The 18,305-nt window shown below is 39.5% G+C and overlaps 1 protein-coding gene across 2 annotated transcripts in view; it reads right to left on the bottom strand.

Moving 5' to 3' along the window:
- Nucleotides 1-18,305, bottom strand: part of LOC136586754 (corticotropin-releasing factor receptor 2) — a 251,085-nt gene that overhangs the window by 12,479 nt on the left and 220,301 nt on the right. For both annotated transcript variants that reach the window (XM_066584954.1, XM_066584955.1), the window contains 5 exons: nt 12,992-13,052; nt 11,635-11,707; nt 6,208-6,293; nt 2,032-2,167; nt 244-285 (listed from right to left, as the gene is read on the bottom strand). In XM_066584954.1, coding sequence (XP_066441051.1) covers nt 244-285; nt 2,032-2,167; nt 6,208-6,293; nt 11,635-11,707; nt 12,992-13,052 — 398 coding nt within the window. The remainder of the gene's footprint in view (nt 1-243; nt 286-2,031; nt 2,168-6,207; nt 6,294-11,634; nt 11,708-12,991; nt 13,053-18,305) is intronic.

Here is an 18,305-nt window from a genome sequence, read left to right as displayed (position 1 = left end):
ATAAATGGAACATAGCAGGTGAGGGTGGTGGGGCTATTTCAGATTTTGCATTGAGGCCTAGGAGCTTCCAGTTACACCTTTGCTCTCTACTATCTTACACAGAGGGACAATCAAGGCCCCACATCAATACTGGTGAAAGCCCCAGTATTTATGACAATAGCATTGGGTAATCTAATATCATGTGAACAAGAAAGATACAGTTTAGTAAATAACTGAAAAAAATTCAACCCCAGGGTCACTTACCTCCCCATTCAAGAAACAGTAAAATACTGATACAAAGAAACCCTGGAAGAAAACCAATAAAACAGTTTAAAGCAAGTTCCATTGACACATTATTAGGTGTTGCTGTTTTGCAATGTGCTATAGTTATAAATGACTTCAAGGAATTGTCCACTTTTTGACAACCAGCTCTCAGACGTCTTGTTTAGGACATGACTACTCTATGATGGTGTGTCGCTAGCTTTAGACCAGTGTTTCCCAAACCCCAGTCATCATAACCCCCCCAACAGTTGTTTTCAGGATATACAATAGAGAAAACACCTGTGCAAATGCCTGAAACACTAACAGTAAATACATTACCGGTACAATGCTATGGAAATCCTGAAAACATGACCTGTTGGGTGGGTGATGAGGACTAGAGTTTGGGAAACACGGCTTCAGACTCTATTGAATATTGTTTGAAGTAAAGATAAAAGTCCATTGATTTTCTATGGGTGACCTGTTATGAGTTTTTGCAACTTTTTATTTACTTTTTATTGTGAAATGTATTGATTAAATATGATTTGTTTCAGATTACAACTTGGATCCCATATTTACCTGAATTATTTGTCCTGTTGTCTGTAAACCAGTGGAGCCAACTGTCTGGAGTCATATGCTATGGAAGGTGGGTTCCATAGCAAAATTGAAATGGTGTCCCCCTCACAGTGTTTGGACAACCATTAATTACTAGTTAAGTCCAATGTCTATCCACTGAGCAATTCTACTTATACAAATCCCCTAAATGAAGTTGCCCCCCACAAACGACGAATGAGTGGTGTGTGTGTGTGTGTGAGGGTTCCCACAGTGCCGGTGGATTAAGACACGGAGCACACATTGTGGTAAACAGTAATAGTCTTTACTTGGCAGCTAGATTAGCAGTATTAGTCACTTTAACTGGGCACACAGTTTCACAACATTGCAACACAGTCTCAAATACTTTGACAATATTGGCTTTACTACTTAGAAACACTGACTCAACTTGTTGACCCTTTCGGAATAAGGGCTCTCCTTATATATTCATGGGCTGTAGCTTCTCAAGAATCAGGTGACTCTGTTGACCAAATTAGTCAATGGTGTCAGGACAAGGTAGAATGAACTGAAATGGGGGAGGGAGATTGTTAAGTTCCTTACTTAGCCCCCTTCTAAAAAGGCTACATACAGCAACAGTGGAAGGGGCACGGCTATAGAGATACAGAGGAACCAGTAGTCCTGGGTCCTGAGGAAGCTCAGGACTAAATTTTGTACTAGGACCCAGGAGCTCCAAATTACTCATACACCTATGAAAAGTGGCAAAATAAAAAAAAATCTAGTAAAACATTCAAATATTACATAATATTCTGATGATACATTCCTTTTAAGGCCGCTCGTAGACGGCCGGGTCGGATCCCACTGCGAGAATTCTCGCAGCGGGATGCGGACCCGTGCCCCTGCAGAGACCTGCGGCTTACCCGCTCCCGGCGTCTTCATTCTCTGCATGCGCAGAGAGGAGCCTGCCCGTCACCAGTGACCTTTCTGTGCGGGTCTCGCAGATATAGAACATGCCGTGATTTGTTTTCCACGTGTGTTTTCACGCAGACAAATCACAGTCGTGTGCCTAGGATTGCGTTATCTAATGCAATCCTATGCAGGCGGGCACGGACAGAAATTCTGCGGGAAATCCCGCCGCGGAATTTCTGCCCGTGTGCAGGGGACCTAACAAGTAGATACAAACTGAAGATCTTGGGAAGAGAAAACATATATCTATCAAACTTAGTGTCTTGTAGAAGTACATACCTGAAAAGACTGAAGAAAGGAATTAAAATAAATGAACACTATCTGAGAGACGTCATCTTCCCCGGGATTCACAAAGAACAGCATGTATGTAATTCCCAGGAGAGGGAGTAAGACCAAAGTAGCCTTAACAGCTTTCCTACAAGACAAGATGTCTGTAAATTGGGGAAGGAAAAAACAAGGAAATGCTTACACCAAATTTTGGTTTGAAAAATTTCATGACTGCATACAGGTGAAACCGTCGACAATCACGTGCCATACACTATAGGTGTGCAAATATGTAGGATAATAGAGCATGCAGATATTTTTTTGTGCAACCGAAATGTGCAGGAAAATATGTGCATGTGAACAAACCTATTGAACTCAATGGGTTCTATTCTCTGCGTATTGCGTGTGCAAATTTTGTGCGTGCTAATACTCCTCTGCGATGGTAGCCTTATGGTGCTTTCACACATTCTTGCATTCCCACGATCCAGCAAGAATCTGAATGATTATCATGTAGTGTAAATGCATGCGCTAACTGAACGACAAACAAGAAGCCGTTCGCTTCTCGCCCGCTTTTCAGTTTCTGCATGCAGAAAGCCGAATGATGAATCGGCCCGTATAAACAGGCAGTCATTCACTTATGAAAGACTGCCTGCTCACTGTGAATAGAGGTGGGCGAGCCAGGATGATCCCCAGCCCACTCCACCTCCATTCACTAGCGATATCGTTTCCTAAACACAGAAACTGGATCACAGGAACACAGGATCTCTGGGACGACCTGTTGGGCATCCCGCGCCCAACTGGTCGTCCAATGTAAAAGCACCTTAGAAGAGGACACTGCAGGCAAAGTGATACACTATGTCTTTTGGGCAGTCCATGACACATAGATTTCCACTTTAGTGCTCTCTGAATCTCTGCCGCCCCTTTAAGGCCCATTTAGACACAACGATTATTGCTCAAAATTCGCTTAAAAGCCGTCTTTTGAGTGATAATCGTTGTGTGTAACTGCACTGACATCGTGCAGTTTTCGTTATGACGTCGCTCATCGTTGTCTTTCAGCGTGCTGAAAGACGATGATGAGCCTTATCAGGGATTCACAGCGGGACACAGCTGGTACTATTCTTTCAGCTGTATTCCGCTCCCTGATGACAGGCTAGTTATGAAGAACAGAGCGGTCCAGGTCTGTTCTCCATACTCTGCATGGAGCGCTCGGCTGTATAACAGACTGGTGCTCTGTGCAGAAAACAGCTGGATGCAGAAGACAAGCAGGGACACCCCACTTGTCTTCTGCATCCTCCACTCTGAGTGCTTGGCTGTATAACAGCCGGGCACTCGGAGCGGGGAACAGCTGGATGCAGAAGACAAGCGGGGACACCCTGCTTGTCTTCTGCATCCGTCGCTGGCAGCACAAGATGATCGCTCATCATTGAGCGATATCTTTTGAGCGATAATCATTGTGTCTAAATGGGCCTCTAGGACTTGCACCAAGTGTGACATAGGATATCTGTTTTATGGGATATGTTTGTTTATCCACTTTCTTCTTTACCAGGGATTGGCCATCCGGACATTCATAGTCAATGGGCAATCAGGAACTGATTAAAGAGAATGTGTCATGAGAAAATGACCTAGAAAGCTCAGTACACAATGAGTTCTTTAGGCACAGATTCTGGTGTGGATTCTGTGCTGAGTCAGAATTTACTTAATTTTACTAAATCCAATGGGAATGCGCACCATATGAGCAATCCGTGCCGTGGAAAAAATAATTGATATGGCCATTATTTAGGCAAAATCTGTGTCTGAAATCCTCAGTAGCAGCACAGATTTCTGATGAAGATTTCTATTGAAATTCACGTCAGATTTTTCCGACAATGATTTTATATCAAGTTTTTATGGTAAACTTTAAAAAAAATTTTTGCAATTTTTTAAATTGTTTATGTCACGGTGTATTTAGGCCTTAGTCAGACGGGCGTTTTTTCGCGCGATTTGCGGATCGCATGACGGATGTGCATCCGCAAATCGCGTGACCGGTGCCCGAAAATCGCCCGAAAATCTGCTCCTAGCCGCGTTTCATTAGAAACGGGCCAAAGCTGTCCAGCGCATTGCATTCAATGGAGCCGGCAATACAGCCCGCTCCATTGAAAGCAATGCGCTGCGGGCGAGTGTGGGATGAATTGTCGGGAAGGGCTTAAATATATAAGCCCTTCCCTGCAATTCATCCAGAAAAGTGTTAAAATAACAGATATATATATACTTACCTGCTCCCGGCAGCCGGAGTTCCGCGCGGCCGGCCTGCAGTGGGTGTGAAGGGGGTGTGAGTCAGACCTGCCCCCTGATTGGCTTAGCGCTGAGCCAATCAGGGGGCAGGTCTGACTCACACCCCCTTCACACCCACTGCAGGCTGGCCGCACGGAACTCCGGCTCTAGGGAGCAGGTGAGTATGTATATATTTTTTATTTTAACACATTTCTGGATGAATTGGCTAGGAGCATCCAATGAAAAGCAGCAGTCATTAATGACTACAGCAATGAAGTAATAGTGATTAGAACATATATTCAGAAAATGCCAGTATTATGTGCTGGAGATAAATGGAAAGTGGCATCAGAAAACTAACTTTTGGTTAAATCCAGTCTTTATGTAATATATATTTTTTTGACATTTTTCATGCCACTATGTAAAGTTCAAAAGCATTCCTAATATCTTGCGGTTTACAATACGTAATTTTTTATATTGCAAGATAAATTGGAATGAGTATGCAACCGGTGGTGAAGTAGCGACTAGAGATGAGCGAGCGTACTCGCTAAGGCAAATTACTCGAGTGAGTATTGCCTTTTGCGAGTACCTGCCCGCTCATCTCAAAAGATTCGGGTGCCGGCGGGGAGAGCGGGGAGGAACGGGGGGGGGGGGGGGGGAGATCTCTCTCTTTCTCCCCCCCGCTACCCCCTGCTCACCCCCGCCGGCAACTGAATCATTTGAGACAAGCGGGCAGGTACTCGCAAAAGGCACTAGTCATTCGAGTAATTTGCCTTAGCGAGTACGCTCGCTCATCTTTAATGGCTACTTCACCACCGGTTGCATACTCATTCCAATTTATCTTGCAATATAAAAAATTACGTATTGTAAACCGCAAGATATTAGGAATGTTTTTGAACTTTACATAGTGGCATGAAAAATGTCAAAAAAATATATATTACATAAAGACTGGATTTAACCAAAAGTTAGTTTTCTGATGCCACTTTCCATTTATCTCCAGCACATAATACTGGCATTTTCTGAATATATGTTCTAATCACTATAACTTCATTGCTGTAGTCATTAATGACTGCTGCTTTTCATTGGATGCTCCTAGCCATCGGCCATATAGCTAAGGACTGTAACCATGCTAAATAAATTGCGGATAAATAAAAATGCTGATTTCTTCTACAACCAATAATTAAGAGGTCGAAGCTACAATGTCATCTCGATAAAATTTGCCGCCTGAAGGGAAGCCTTGTAATTTCCTTGAAGCTGTAATGTAAATTAAGAGTATTTACCAGACACGGGAGCCGTGTTAGCGCAGTATTCTTATATGTAGTTATATTGTCTGTATCTGACCATACAAATTCTATTGCATTGACTAACCAAAGCCCTACTCTACATTACCGAGGGGCAAAAACCCCTGCCGATGGGTGTCATTACCTTTACAGATAAGACTCTGGTTTGGCTTATATTCTTAGTTTTAACCCTTTCCAATCCAATTTGTATCCAGGTTTTCCTAGGGGGCTTACTCTTTTTCTGCCGTTATACAACGGCGCTATATGCTGGCTAATGCCAGTACTGCATGAGGTGACATGTTGAATAGGCTTCGACAGCAAAGAGGCTGGCAATTAACAGTAAGAGAACCCCAACGGATGTCTTCCAACATCGGAGCTGTACAGCCTTAAATCATAATGTCTTCAGAGGTCTGACCAGGGGCGTAACTATAGAGGATGCAGGGGATGCGCTTGCACCTGGGCACAGGAGCCTTGGGGGGCCCCGTTCCAGGTTTTGCATTGGGGTCCAGGAGCTTCAAGTTACGCCTCTGGGTCAGACAGTGGATTGGAAGGGGTTAAGGTCTATTAAAAGGACAGACGTGGACATATAGGGAAACCACCTCTCATTATACTATCTGCCATTTGTATAAACATATATGTCATTGCTGCATCTAAGGATACTCACCTGTACTGTATGGTCTCTGATGTAGTTGAAGCTCTTAATTTTGTCATCAGTATCCTTACAATGTTGAATAAAAATACAAAATTGATCTAAAGGAATAAATAGAGAGGATGTTATACTACAACTCCCAGCATGCAGCATATAATGCAGTAATGGTATTGCAGTAGGTAGCATGAAATTTTGTAGAGCATCGAGGATACTGTAGATCAGTTAACAGAGATCAGACTGGGATCCTGCTGAAAATTCTACTTTTGTACAAGTAAGCCCCTTGTCCACCACCCAAATTTACCACTTTAAATCTTTTCCAAACACAATTTTTGGTGAAAAATGGCGTGATACCCTGGCCTCACCCTCTGTATTCACCAGATCCCACTCCGTGCGACTTTTTTTCACAAGCACTTGCAGCAGTGGAAAAAGAACCAAAATTTTTTTACAGCTGCACATTGTTCATATGAATAAGCATCACAAAATAGACTGAATAACTTGTTGAAAAAAAAAAAATCACTAGAGCCGAGCTCAAACCTTCCCCAACAACATCGGCTGGCGTACCACCTCAGAAGGATTAGACAGACATTCATTTGGCAACAGAAGCTTGTACTATTAATACCATGACCACCAAAATAAGATTCCTGTGTCTCTAGGGCCCACCACCATAGATTCAGTTTGCCCGTCTTTAGTATTAGCTTTAGTAGCTGCTTAGTAAAAGATGCATAGTGGGATTACAAAAGGGAAAATAGGAGCAAATACTCTAGGTCTAGTTTCTTTCAGGCATACTGACCATTCGTGGTTGGGTAGATGGACAGATCCAAGAGTATGAATAGGTGTAGAGCCAGAAGAAAAAGGTTGGAGCACTCCTGAAGTATTGGTAGGAACTCAAAGTATTGAGGCTGTAAATGGTTAAAGGCAAAAGTGTGTTGTGAAATTGTTTATGGAGGCGCTGACAACCAGGTGTACACCACACAAGTGTGGATGTGTGTAGCACAACTGGTAAGAAGGCATGGGACTTCCAAGTCAAAGATGAAAAGGTCAAAAGAATAACATTTTTACTTTACTTATAGAACTTATAGAACCAGCATTTTACTTTATTTATAGAACCAGCATTAAAACATGTTTCAGGGCACAAGGCCCCTTCTTCAGTTGTGTTGTAGAAGAGCTCTCTCTCCATTGCAACCCTTCATGTTGTAACACCCCGTGCTGTCCTGCATTTTGTACAACGATAAGTTCACACAGATACGGCTGTATTAACCCCAGCACAACTGATGAAGGGGCCTTGTGCTGTGAAACACCTTTTAACCCCTTCAATGGCAGGTTTATTATTACCATGTCATGCCTCACAGAGCAGGTTTTTTAAATGAGTCAACAATGCAATTTAATCTCGCAAGTATTTGAAAGTACTGTACTACTTTGACAGTTGGTATTATGGCAGAGAAATCTTCGGGGCTTGCTGCGCTGAGTATGCAGTAAAAACCCTGGAAGATTTCAGATGACAGCTCAGTGCTCTGCACATTTCAGCACTAGAGCTGTCCACAGAAATCTTCTGGGGTTTTACTGCATGGCCAGTGCAGCAAGCCCTGGAGATTTTCCGGGCGTGCCCCTAAAGGGGTTAATGCTGGCTTTGTAAATAACTAGCTGATATACCTGGCTTTGCCTGAGTTAATTTGGCACAGGTGTTTTAGCTGTTGTTCACATGAAAATATTTATGAAGTCATGGTTACTTCAGAGGAACTGAGGAATAAAATATGTATAGACATAGACGAGCATTAGATTCTTCTCAGACTGCATGTACTGATGTCCCTCTGCAGAATGTGCCACCCCTCCCACTCTCCTCACTTACTTTTGCACTTAAAACCCATATATTGGCCAGTATTTATTTATTTTTTTACAATGGGGTCCCAAGAGTAACCTATGAGGTCTGAGGTATACATCAGGAAACGCTACTGACGTATACTTCCATCGGAGGGCTATGTGGTGTGAACAGAGGCTAATTTGGCGCCTTATTGTATGTAGTGTAAGCATTTTTAATAAGGCACTGTATAGGCATTGGGTGACAGCATTATTTAGGCAGGTATTATGGTTTATAGTGCAGATATTTAGCTTGATTTTCTTTATCCCTGATACAAAATCTGTATCATGGTCCCCCAAACGGTCTCATGTGATTTGCTGGTCTCTAATGTGGCACATGGGGTTTTGTGCTCTTTTACGTATCTAGGACCCCAATATGCGTATACACCTTTCCACTCTCTAAAGCTATACCACTTGTGTAATGTATAGCGCTGCCTATTAGTCAGGCATTTAATAGTACTGCTAATATTCCTTCCTGATGCTACAAAGCATCATATATGCTGTCACCTTGTCATTTTTAAATAGATGAATTACCTTTTTTAAGAATACGAACCAAAATTGTTTTATCACTTTTCTTGCACTTATCGTTCTGAACTGGTAAATAAGAAATATTATACATTTCCTCAATATTGACATTCTGAAATAGCGCTCATGAATTGAAGTCTGATTTACGCTACTTGATTCTGTTTTATTCTTCGGGATGGCGATGCCCGGAATGTGATATTCTGAGAACGTATTTTATGGAAAATGTAATTCCGATAACATATTCTTCAATAGTTTCTCTGATTAAAGAGTCCTGAATGACATGTCGTAGCCCTCAGAAGTGGCTCATCCACAAGGACACACTCGGCATGGCATATAATTTAATGCTGGAAAAATAAGCTTCATCTATTAAAATGACTGGAAGAAACATTTTCTTTATTTACTGAGATAAGTGTGTAGTCCTTGAGCATTTATTCATCGTATGTAAAACACAAGGTCGTTGGCTTCCCGACAATAAACAGAGATTAAACTGGGATTGAAAAAAATGAAGCATCGCTTTCAATCATCCATGTAACTTTTGATTGGAAGGGCTTTAAAAACATTGCATGGCCAAAAATATGTGAACCCCCACTAGTCACATCTAAATGGGCTTAAGGAGTTTGAAATAACATGTAACTTTATAGAAAATGTATCAACAAGTAGAAGTATACTGGCGCTGATTCCCGTATTATCATCCACCTTGAGGACTGAGTAGCAAAATCGAATTATTTGCATTTAAAGGGGTTGTCCCGCGCCGAAACGTTTTTTTTTTTTTTAACCCCCCCCCCCCCCCGTTCGGCGCGAGACAACCCCGATGCAGGGGTTAAAAAAACAAACCGGAGAGTGCTTACCTGAATCCTGGCGGTCCGGCGTCTTCATACTCACCTGCTGAAGATGGCCGCCGGGGTCTGCTCCCTCCGTGGACCGCAGCTCTTCTGTGCGGTCCATTGCCGATTCCAGCCTCCTGATTGGCTGGAATCGGCACGTGACGGGGCGGAGCTACACGGAGCCGGCATTCTGCACGAGCGGCCCCATTGAAGACAGCAGAAGACCCGGACTGCGCAAGCGCGGCTAATTTGGCCATCGGAGGCCGAAAATTAGTCGGCACCATGGAGACGAGGACGCTAGCAACGGAGCAGGTAAGTATAAAACTTTTGATAACTTCTGTATGGCTCATAATTAATGCACAATGTACATTACAAAGTGCATTAATATGGCCATACAGAAGTGTATAGACCCACTTGCTGCCGCGGGACAACCCCTTTAAGTAAAATAGGTGGTTAGGGCACTAAATTCCAGTAGAAAAGTGAGACAACTGTAGCCGTGTATCTACATAAAGAGAAAAGACTGGGTCATCTGAACGCCTGACAAAGAAAGACGTTCCTTTCTGAACAAATCAGATTTTTTGACCCTAGCTACGATCCTTTACCTGTCACATCCTGTCTGTTGGAGCGGTTTCATTTTTTCCTCACCCACTTACAGAAGACGTTATCGTCTGCGGCATCACTCATCCCGCATGATCTACATCCCGCATGCGACTAAGGCCTCTTTTACATGGCACAATTCGTTCAATTGGCTTGTTAGATCGAGTGCTTTGCAGGATAATTGTGCATTGGGAACGCATAGAGTGAAAGAACGATCAGCGATAAATCACTGATCAGATCTTTCATGCAGACCATAAAATCATCGTTAGTCTGCCGCTGCATCTTTCCATGTATACAGGTCGTCGTTCACCTATGAAATAGTGCAAGTTTATTGTGAATGGAGGCGAGAGGGCCGGAACGATCTCTGGTCCACTGGGCCTCTATTCACTAAGCAATGATCAATCCTGTGTAAGAGGATTCAAGTAATACTTTTTGATCCTGTACTCCAGGTCCTTTGTTATCCTTTTTGTCCAGGATCCATGGTCCTCTGTCTGCCTACCAACTGCCAATACTCCTTCCAAGTGCCCTGCTACTGGACATCTTTCAGATTTGATTGCTCTCCAGTTGATGAACTAGACTGTATGAGATTTCACCCATTTTTTCAATTATTGTGGTCCAAAGTCATGACCTTTCCAAGAAATAAGGCCTAAGGAAAAAATTCTGGGGGTATCAGAATACATACAAATATGTCCCAAAAACAAGTCTATGAGAAATGGGTGTCCAATTGATGAAAAGCAAAAGCAATCAGACATTTTCCCTTGGTGCAAAATTCGGAGAAGAAACTTCTTTGATGGAAGTTTTTCCCATATGGCTGATTTATTTCTGGATTTCTTCTTATTTTTTCCACATTTTTCTTGGCTTATTCCCTGTCCATCCCCCCCCCCCCCCACACACACACTTGTATTTATGATAATAACATTTCCTACATTGATATATAATTCTGACTTAAATTATCCCTGCACCTGATTTTCTTTCACCATCCTCTACTTTTTTGGAGGATATAACATTCATTGCATTTATTACCTTCATCTAGTTCTTGCCAAAAAAAAACATCAGTGGAAAGTAGGAAGATGACAAATCAATACATACACCATATACATTGTACACCAGTTCACCAGTACATAGAGCAAAAATCTAATAAAAAAATTTAATTGATTTCCAAAACTTTTAAAATAAATTGTCAGATTTTATTGTTTTTATATCTATTGTATTTGCATGCAGGGTTCTTAACCCTATTACTCTAACTATGTATTACTTTGCTATTGTATGTATTGTCTGATTTTGTCTTTACATGTTCCTTCCGATTTAGAAAGTGTTGTGGCATATGTTGGCGCTATATAAATAAAGACATTGAGTTGAACATCTATTGATATGTCCTATATACCACTTTATAGAAAACATTTTTGACATCTGTTTCTAACTTTTTGGTCTTTAGGAAAAATTGGAAAACAAAAAGTTTATGGTTGTATACCTTGAAGCTGACCACGTGCACTGGATAAAAGTTGTCTTAACTCCTTGATGATTGATGATCCAATGTGTACTGTGGTCTCCCTACACTATACTGACAGTAGATGCCAGAGGAAAGATGGATCTGACATGTCTGATCTTTTTTCAAAGCAAAAGAAGTAAAAATATTACTTACAAGGAGGACGAGGATGACAGGTCCTTGATAGATATAATCAATGTATTTTCCTGGCCCTTTTCCAATCCAGCATCTGATGAAAAATATGTTATAAGAATCTTACAATCTATTGTACCTATGTAATATTGTTCCCTATGTAGAAGACTATAATCAATACATACAGTCCCTATTGTGGAAGAATGTAACTACTATAATATTTCCCCTATGTACAAGAATATACCCACTATAATACTGCCCCTTATGTACAAGAATATAACTACTATAATACTGACCCCTATGTACAAGAATATAACTACTATAATACTGCCCTCTATGTACAAGAATATAACTACTATAATACTGCCCCTATGTACAAGAATATAACTACTATAATACTGCCTCCTATGTACAACAATATAACTACTATAATACTGCCCCCTATGTACAAGAATATAACTACTATAATACTGCCTCATATGTACAAGAATATAACTACTATAATACTGCCTCCTATGTACAAGAATATAACTACTATAATACTGCCTCCTATGTACAACAATATAACTCCTATAATACTGCCCCTATGTACAAGAATATAACTACTATAATACTGCTTCCTATGTACAAGAATATAACTACTATAATACTGCCTCCTATGTACAAGAATATACCCACTATAATACTGCCCCTTATGTACAAGAATATAACTACTATAATACTGCTCCCTATGTACAAGAATATAACTACTATAATACCGCTCCCTATGTACAAGAATATAACTACTATAATACTGCCCCCTATGTACAAGAATATAACTACTATAATACTGCCTCCTATGCACAAGAATATAACTGCTATAATACTGTCCCCTATTTACTAGAATATAACGACTATAATACTGTCCCCTATGTACAAGAATATAACTACTATAATACTGCCCCCTATGTACAAGAATATAACTACTATAATACTGCCCCCTATGTACAAGAAAATAACTGCTATAATACTGTCCACTATTTACTAGAATATAACGACTATAATAGTGTCCCCTGTGTACAAGAATATAACTACAATAATACTGCCCCCATGTACAAGAATATAACTACTAGAATACTGCCCTCTATGTACAAGAATATAACTACTATAATACTGCCCCCTATGTACAAGAATATAACTACTATAATACTGTCCTCCTATGTACAAGAATATAACTACTATAATACTGCTCCTATGTAGAAGAATATAACTACTATAATACTGCCCCCTATGTACAAGAATATAACTACTATAATACAGTCCTTCTATGTACAAGAATATAATTTTTATAGTACTCTCCCCAATGGAGAATTATTAAACACTATTAGAGCGATGTACTTACTGTTCATTCTCATTGCACAGCTTCCCTATAGCCCAGGCAATTATTATTGGACACGGAATACCTAAATATAAACAAGTGCAAGAAGTCACATTAATGTTGCATATAGATATGTTAATTCTTGTGTACTGCAGATGATAAGTAATTTCCGGCATCTTGAAGCTTTTGCGAGTTGATATTAATTTACAATGTAGTTTTTGATTGTTGCTTCACTTCACACATTCATCTCTTTCTTGAACAGCTCGGAACAGCTAATTAGATGTAATTATCCGGCACTCTAAAGAAAATTACGCTGATTTATGACTTGGATCAACATCTAAGAAATCTTAATAAAAGTTGACGGAGATCCAGAACATGTGCACTGTGTATGGTGAGAAGTGCTACGGTCACCCTCCCTCACTACACTCATGAGGATGACATTCTTTAGAGCTCTGCAAATCGACAATCCAGTGGAAGGAAGCTTTATGCTGTGTTATAGGGGATGACTGCTTCAGAAAACCCATTGTCAATCACCATTTACAGAATCGTGGGATAATAATGGTCACCTTTTCAGGACCCTCATCTACTAGGAAAGGGTATGGCAACTATAAAGAGTGTCTGCCTCTCTGGCCATATCCATTGATTTCAACCGTGGAGACGTTGCAGGGGAAATTAACACTTGATGAAATGAAAGCTGTTTCTGGGGTTTAGCAGTGATCGGTCCATCAGAACCTTCTAACAAAAATGGTCTAATGTAAGCAAATCGTAGAATAAATGCTGAAGTTATTGAAAACTGATTTTAACCACGATGTCCCAGGGGGGTTCCATGTGTAGGGTGGGCTCTATAGGGGCAATAAAACTGTGGTTAATTAGTGCACGGCCATAACAACCAGTAGCATTCCGATGTGAGCCTTGTATCCACATTTCTGCAGCTTTGTGACCTCTGCATTGTGAAAGATATAAGAGCCGAGACATTTTCTAATCACTACTGATTGAAAAACCCTTTCAGGAGTCACAACTTCATCTTTTATACTTGATTTGTTGCAAAATGAAATTCCTCTCTTAAATTAGGAATCTTTAGGCTGCCTACACAAGGCGGGGCTTGAATTACAAAATCCGCGATCATCTCCCAAACGGATGATCCACGGCATTCCGCACCAATTCAAACCAATAGAGCATTCACATGTCCGCTCACATGAGCATGCTTTATTTTTGCGCGGACGGCTTTCACTGAAATCAAAAGCAGTCGTTTAAAAAAAATCTTTACTGAACATGTCCAATGGCGAGTCGTGCGGACCATCCACAGTACAGAAGAGGGGACAAAAAGACAGGTACGCGGGGTCACCAATCGGACAGAAGGTCCGATTCTGGTGAAGAATCCTGCATTCGGAATCTGTGTGCAGCCAGCCTTATAGAAAATGTATGTATCTTCAAAAAATTAAAAAGAAAGCTGCACTATACCAGTAATAAACCGGATACAAACTGCAGGACCCTGACACAACAACCACATGATAGAAGAAATAGGCAGAACTAAATGATTTAGTGAGGAAAGCTGGACACTAAATCCACCTCTATGTGCAATGCTTCAGTCCTATGTTTATTTTATCTATCCATCTATCTATCTCATGTCTATCTCATATCTATCAATCTCAAATCTATCTGTCTCATATCTATCTATGTCTCATATCTATCTATCCATCCATCCATCTATCTCTCTATCTCATATCTATCTATCTATCTATCTATCTGTTTATGTCTCATATTTATATTTGTCTCATAGCTATCTATCTTTCTATCTCACATCTCTTTCTCTCTCTGTTTAAGTCTCATATCTCTCTATCTCATATTTATTTCACATCTATCTCATATCTATTTCATATCTATCTCATATCTATCTATTAGTTTATGCCTCATATCTATGTTTCATATTTATCTATCTATCTCATATCTATATATCTATCTCATATCTATCTGTCTATCTGTCTATCCATCCATCCATCTATCTCTCTATCTCATATCTATCTATCTGTTTATGTCTCATATTTATATTTGTCTCATAGCTATCCATCTTTCTATATCACATCTCTTTCTCTCTCTGTTTAAGTCTCATATCTATCTATGTCTCATATATCTCTATCTCATATCTATTTCATATCTATCTCATATCTATTTCATATTTATCTCATATCTATCTCATATCTATTTATCAGTTTATGCCTCATATCTATGTTTCATATCTGTCTATCTATCTCATATCTATCTCTGTATCTCTTTATGTCTCATATCCGTCTATCTAATATCTATCTATCTATCTATTTTATCATATCTATCTATCCCATATCTATCTATCTATCTATCTATCTATCTATCTATCTTATAATAGCTATCTATTTCACATCTATCTATCATATCTGTCTGTCTATCCAAAAGTGTCTGTTCCCTTTATACCCTGTTAAAATGCATTCATTTCTTCAGTTTTATAAAGTGTTAATAATAATATTTCTGCAATGTTTGCTCGGGATCAGGCTTTTACTGCAGTTTTGATCTTCACTGAGCGCTCACACAATTTCCTCCATTGTTACATTGTAACAGAAGCAGCAGATTTGGCCTTGTACCCTGAAGCCAGGAAATGTTACTTATTTTTTGATGATATATTGTAACACTATGTTCTGTATATCCAGCGCCAAATCAATTTCCTCTTTTTCCAGCACGTAACAGGATCGCCAAAGACATTTATTTATTAGTCTGCATGACCCGTCAAATTGGTTTATTTTAGGTTTTTATAGTTACTTATATGAATTGCTGCAAAATGAAATTGCTACTTTTGTATGTCTCTTAGACCCCCTGCACACGGGCGGATATTCCGCAGCGGGATTTCCCGCAGAAATTCCGCCCGTGGAAGCTGCTACAGGATTGCGTTAGAAAACGCAATCCTAGGCAGCCGGCTGCGATTTGTCTGCACAAAATCATGCGCGGAAAACAAATTGTGGCATGCTCTATTTCTGTGCGGGGCTCACACAGAAGTGTCACTCCTGGCCGCTGGCTCCGCTCTGCGCATGCGCCGTCTGGCCAGCAGCCGCCACATCAAAGAGCAGGAGCCGGGGGAGAGGTGAGTGCCGCGCTGATCCCTGCAGGGGCTCGTATCGGGTCCGCAGGGATTCTATATTCCTGCTCCCCAATGTGAAATTTCCCTTAATAACATAAGAAGTTATTACTATGTAAATACATTACATATGATGTGTTAATTCTGAGTTACATCCTGTATTATACTCCAGAGCAGTACTCACTATTCTGCTGCTGGAGTCACTGTGTACATACATTACTTATCCTGTACTGATCCTGAGTTACATGCTGTATTATACTCCAGAGCTGCACTCACGATTCTGCTGGTGAAGTCACTGTGTACATACATTACATAACTTACCCTGTACTGATCCAGAGTTACGTCATGTATTACACTCCTGAGCTGCACTCACTATTCTGCTGGTGACGTCATTATGTACATACATTATTTATCCTGTACTGATCCTACTTTACCTCCTGTATTATACTCCTGAGCTGCACTCACTATTCTGCTGGTGAAGTCACTGTGTACATACATTACTTATCCTGTACTGCTCCTGACGTAAATCCTGTATTATACTCCAGAGCTGCACTCACTCTTCTGCTAGTGGAGTCACTGTGTACATACATTACGTATCCTGTACTGATCCTGAGTTACATCCTGTATTATACTCCAGAGCTGCACTCACTATTCTGCTGGTGGAGTCACTGTGTACATACATTACATTACTTATCCTGTACTGATCTTGAGTTACATCCTGTATTATACTCCTGAGCTGCACACCCTATTCTGCTGCTGGAGTCACTGTGTACATACATTACTTATCCTGTACTGATCCTAATTTAGATAGATAGATATGAGAGAGATATAGATAGATAGATATGAGATAGATAGATACTAGATAGATATGAGATAAATAGATATGAGATAGATAGATAGATATGAGATAGATAGATAGATGGATATCAGATAGATAGATAGATAGATAGATAGATAGATAGATAGATAGATAGATAGATAGATATGAGATACATAGATAGATATGAGATAGATAGATATAGATATGAGATAGATAGATATGAGATATATTTGTGACAAATAGATATGAGATAGATAAATAGATGACAGATAGATATGAGATAGATAGATACCGTAGGAGATAGATAGATGGATATGAGATAGATAGATGGATATGAGATAGATAAATGGATATGAGATAGATTGATATGAGATAGATAGATAGATTTGAGATAGATAGATATGAGATAGATGGATATGAGAGAGATAGATAGATGGATATGAGATAGATTTGAGATAGATAGATATGAGAGAGAGATAGATAGATAGATAGGTAGATAGATAGATATGAGATAGATGGATGGATATGAGATAGATAGATAGATATGAGATAGATAGATGGATAAATGGATATGAGATAGATTGATATGAGACAGATAGATAGATAGAGAGATATGAGATAGATAGATATGAGATAGATAGATAGATAGATATGAGAGAGATAGATAGATGGATATGAGATAGATGGATAGATAGAGAGATATGAGATAGATAGATATGAGATAGATAGATAGATAGATAGATAGATAGATAGATATGAAAGAAATAGATAGATAGATAGATAAATGGATATGAGATAGATAGATATAGATATGAGATAGATAGATATGAGATATATTTGCGATAGATAGATATGAGATAGATAGATAGATAGATAGATATAGATATGAGATAGATAAATAGATGACAGATAGATATGAGATAGATATGAGATAGATAATAGATATGAGATAAATAGATATGAGATAGATAGATATGAGATAGATAGATATAAATATGAGATAGATAGATAGATAGATATATTTGCGATAGATATGAGATAGATAAATAGATGACAGATAGATATGAGATAGATACATAGATAGATAGGAGATAGATAGATAGATAGATAGATAGATATGAGATATATTTGTGATAGATATGCGATAGATAAATAGATGACAGATAGATATGAGATAGATATGAGATAGATGATAGATATGAGATAAATAGATATGAGATAGATAGATATGAGATAGATAGATAGATATAAATATGAGATAGATAGATAGATATGAGATATATTTGCGATAGATATGAGATAGATAAATAGATGACAGATAGGTATGAGATAGATACATAGATAGATAGGAGATAGATAGATATGAGATATATTTGTGATAGATATGAGATAGATAAATAGATGACAGATAGATA

This window comes from Eleutherodactylus coqui, chromosome 12, assembly GCF_035609145.1.
Source record: "Eleutherodactylus coqui strain aEleCoq1 chromosome 12, aEleCoq1.hap1, whole genome shotgun sequence".
NCBI lineage: Eukaryota > Metazoa > Chordata > Amphibia > Anura > Eleutherodactylidae > Eleutherodactylus > Eleutherodactylus coqui.
This window is presented reverse-complemented; position numbering and strand designations above follow the sequence as displayed.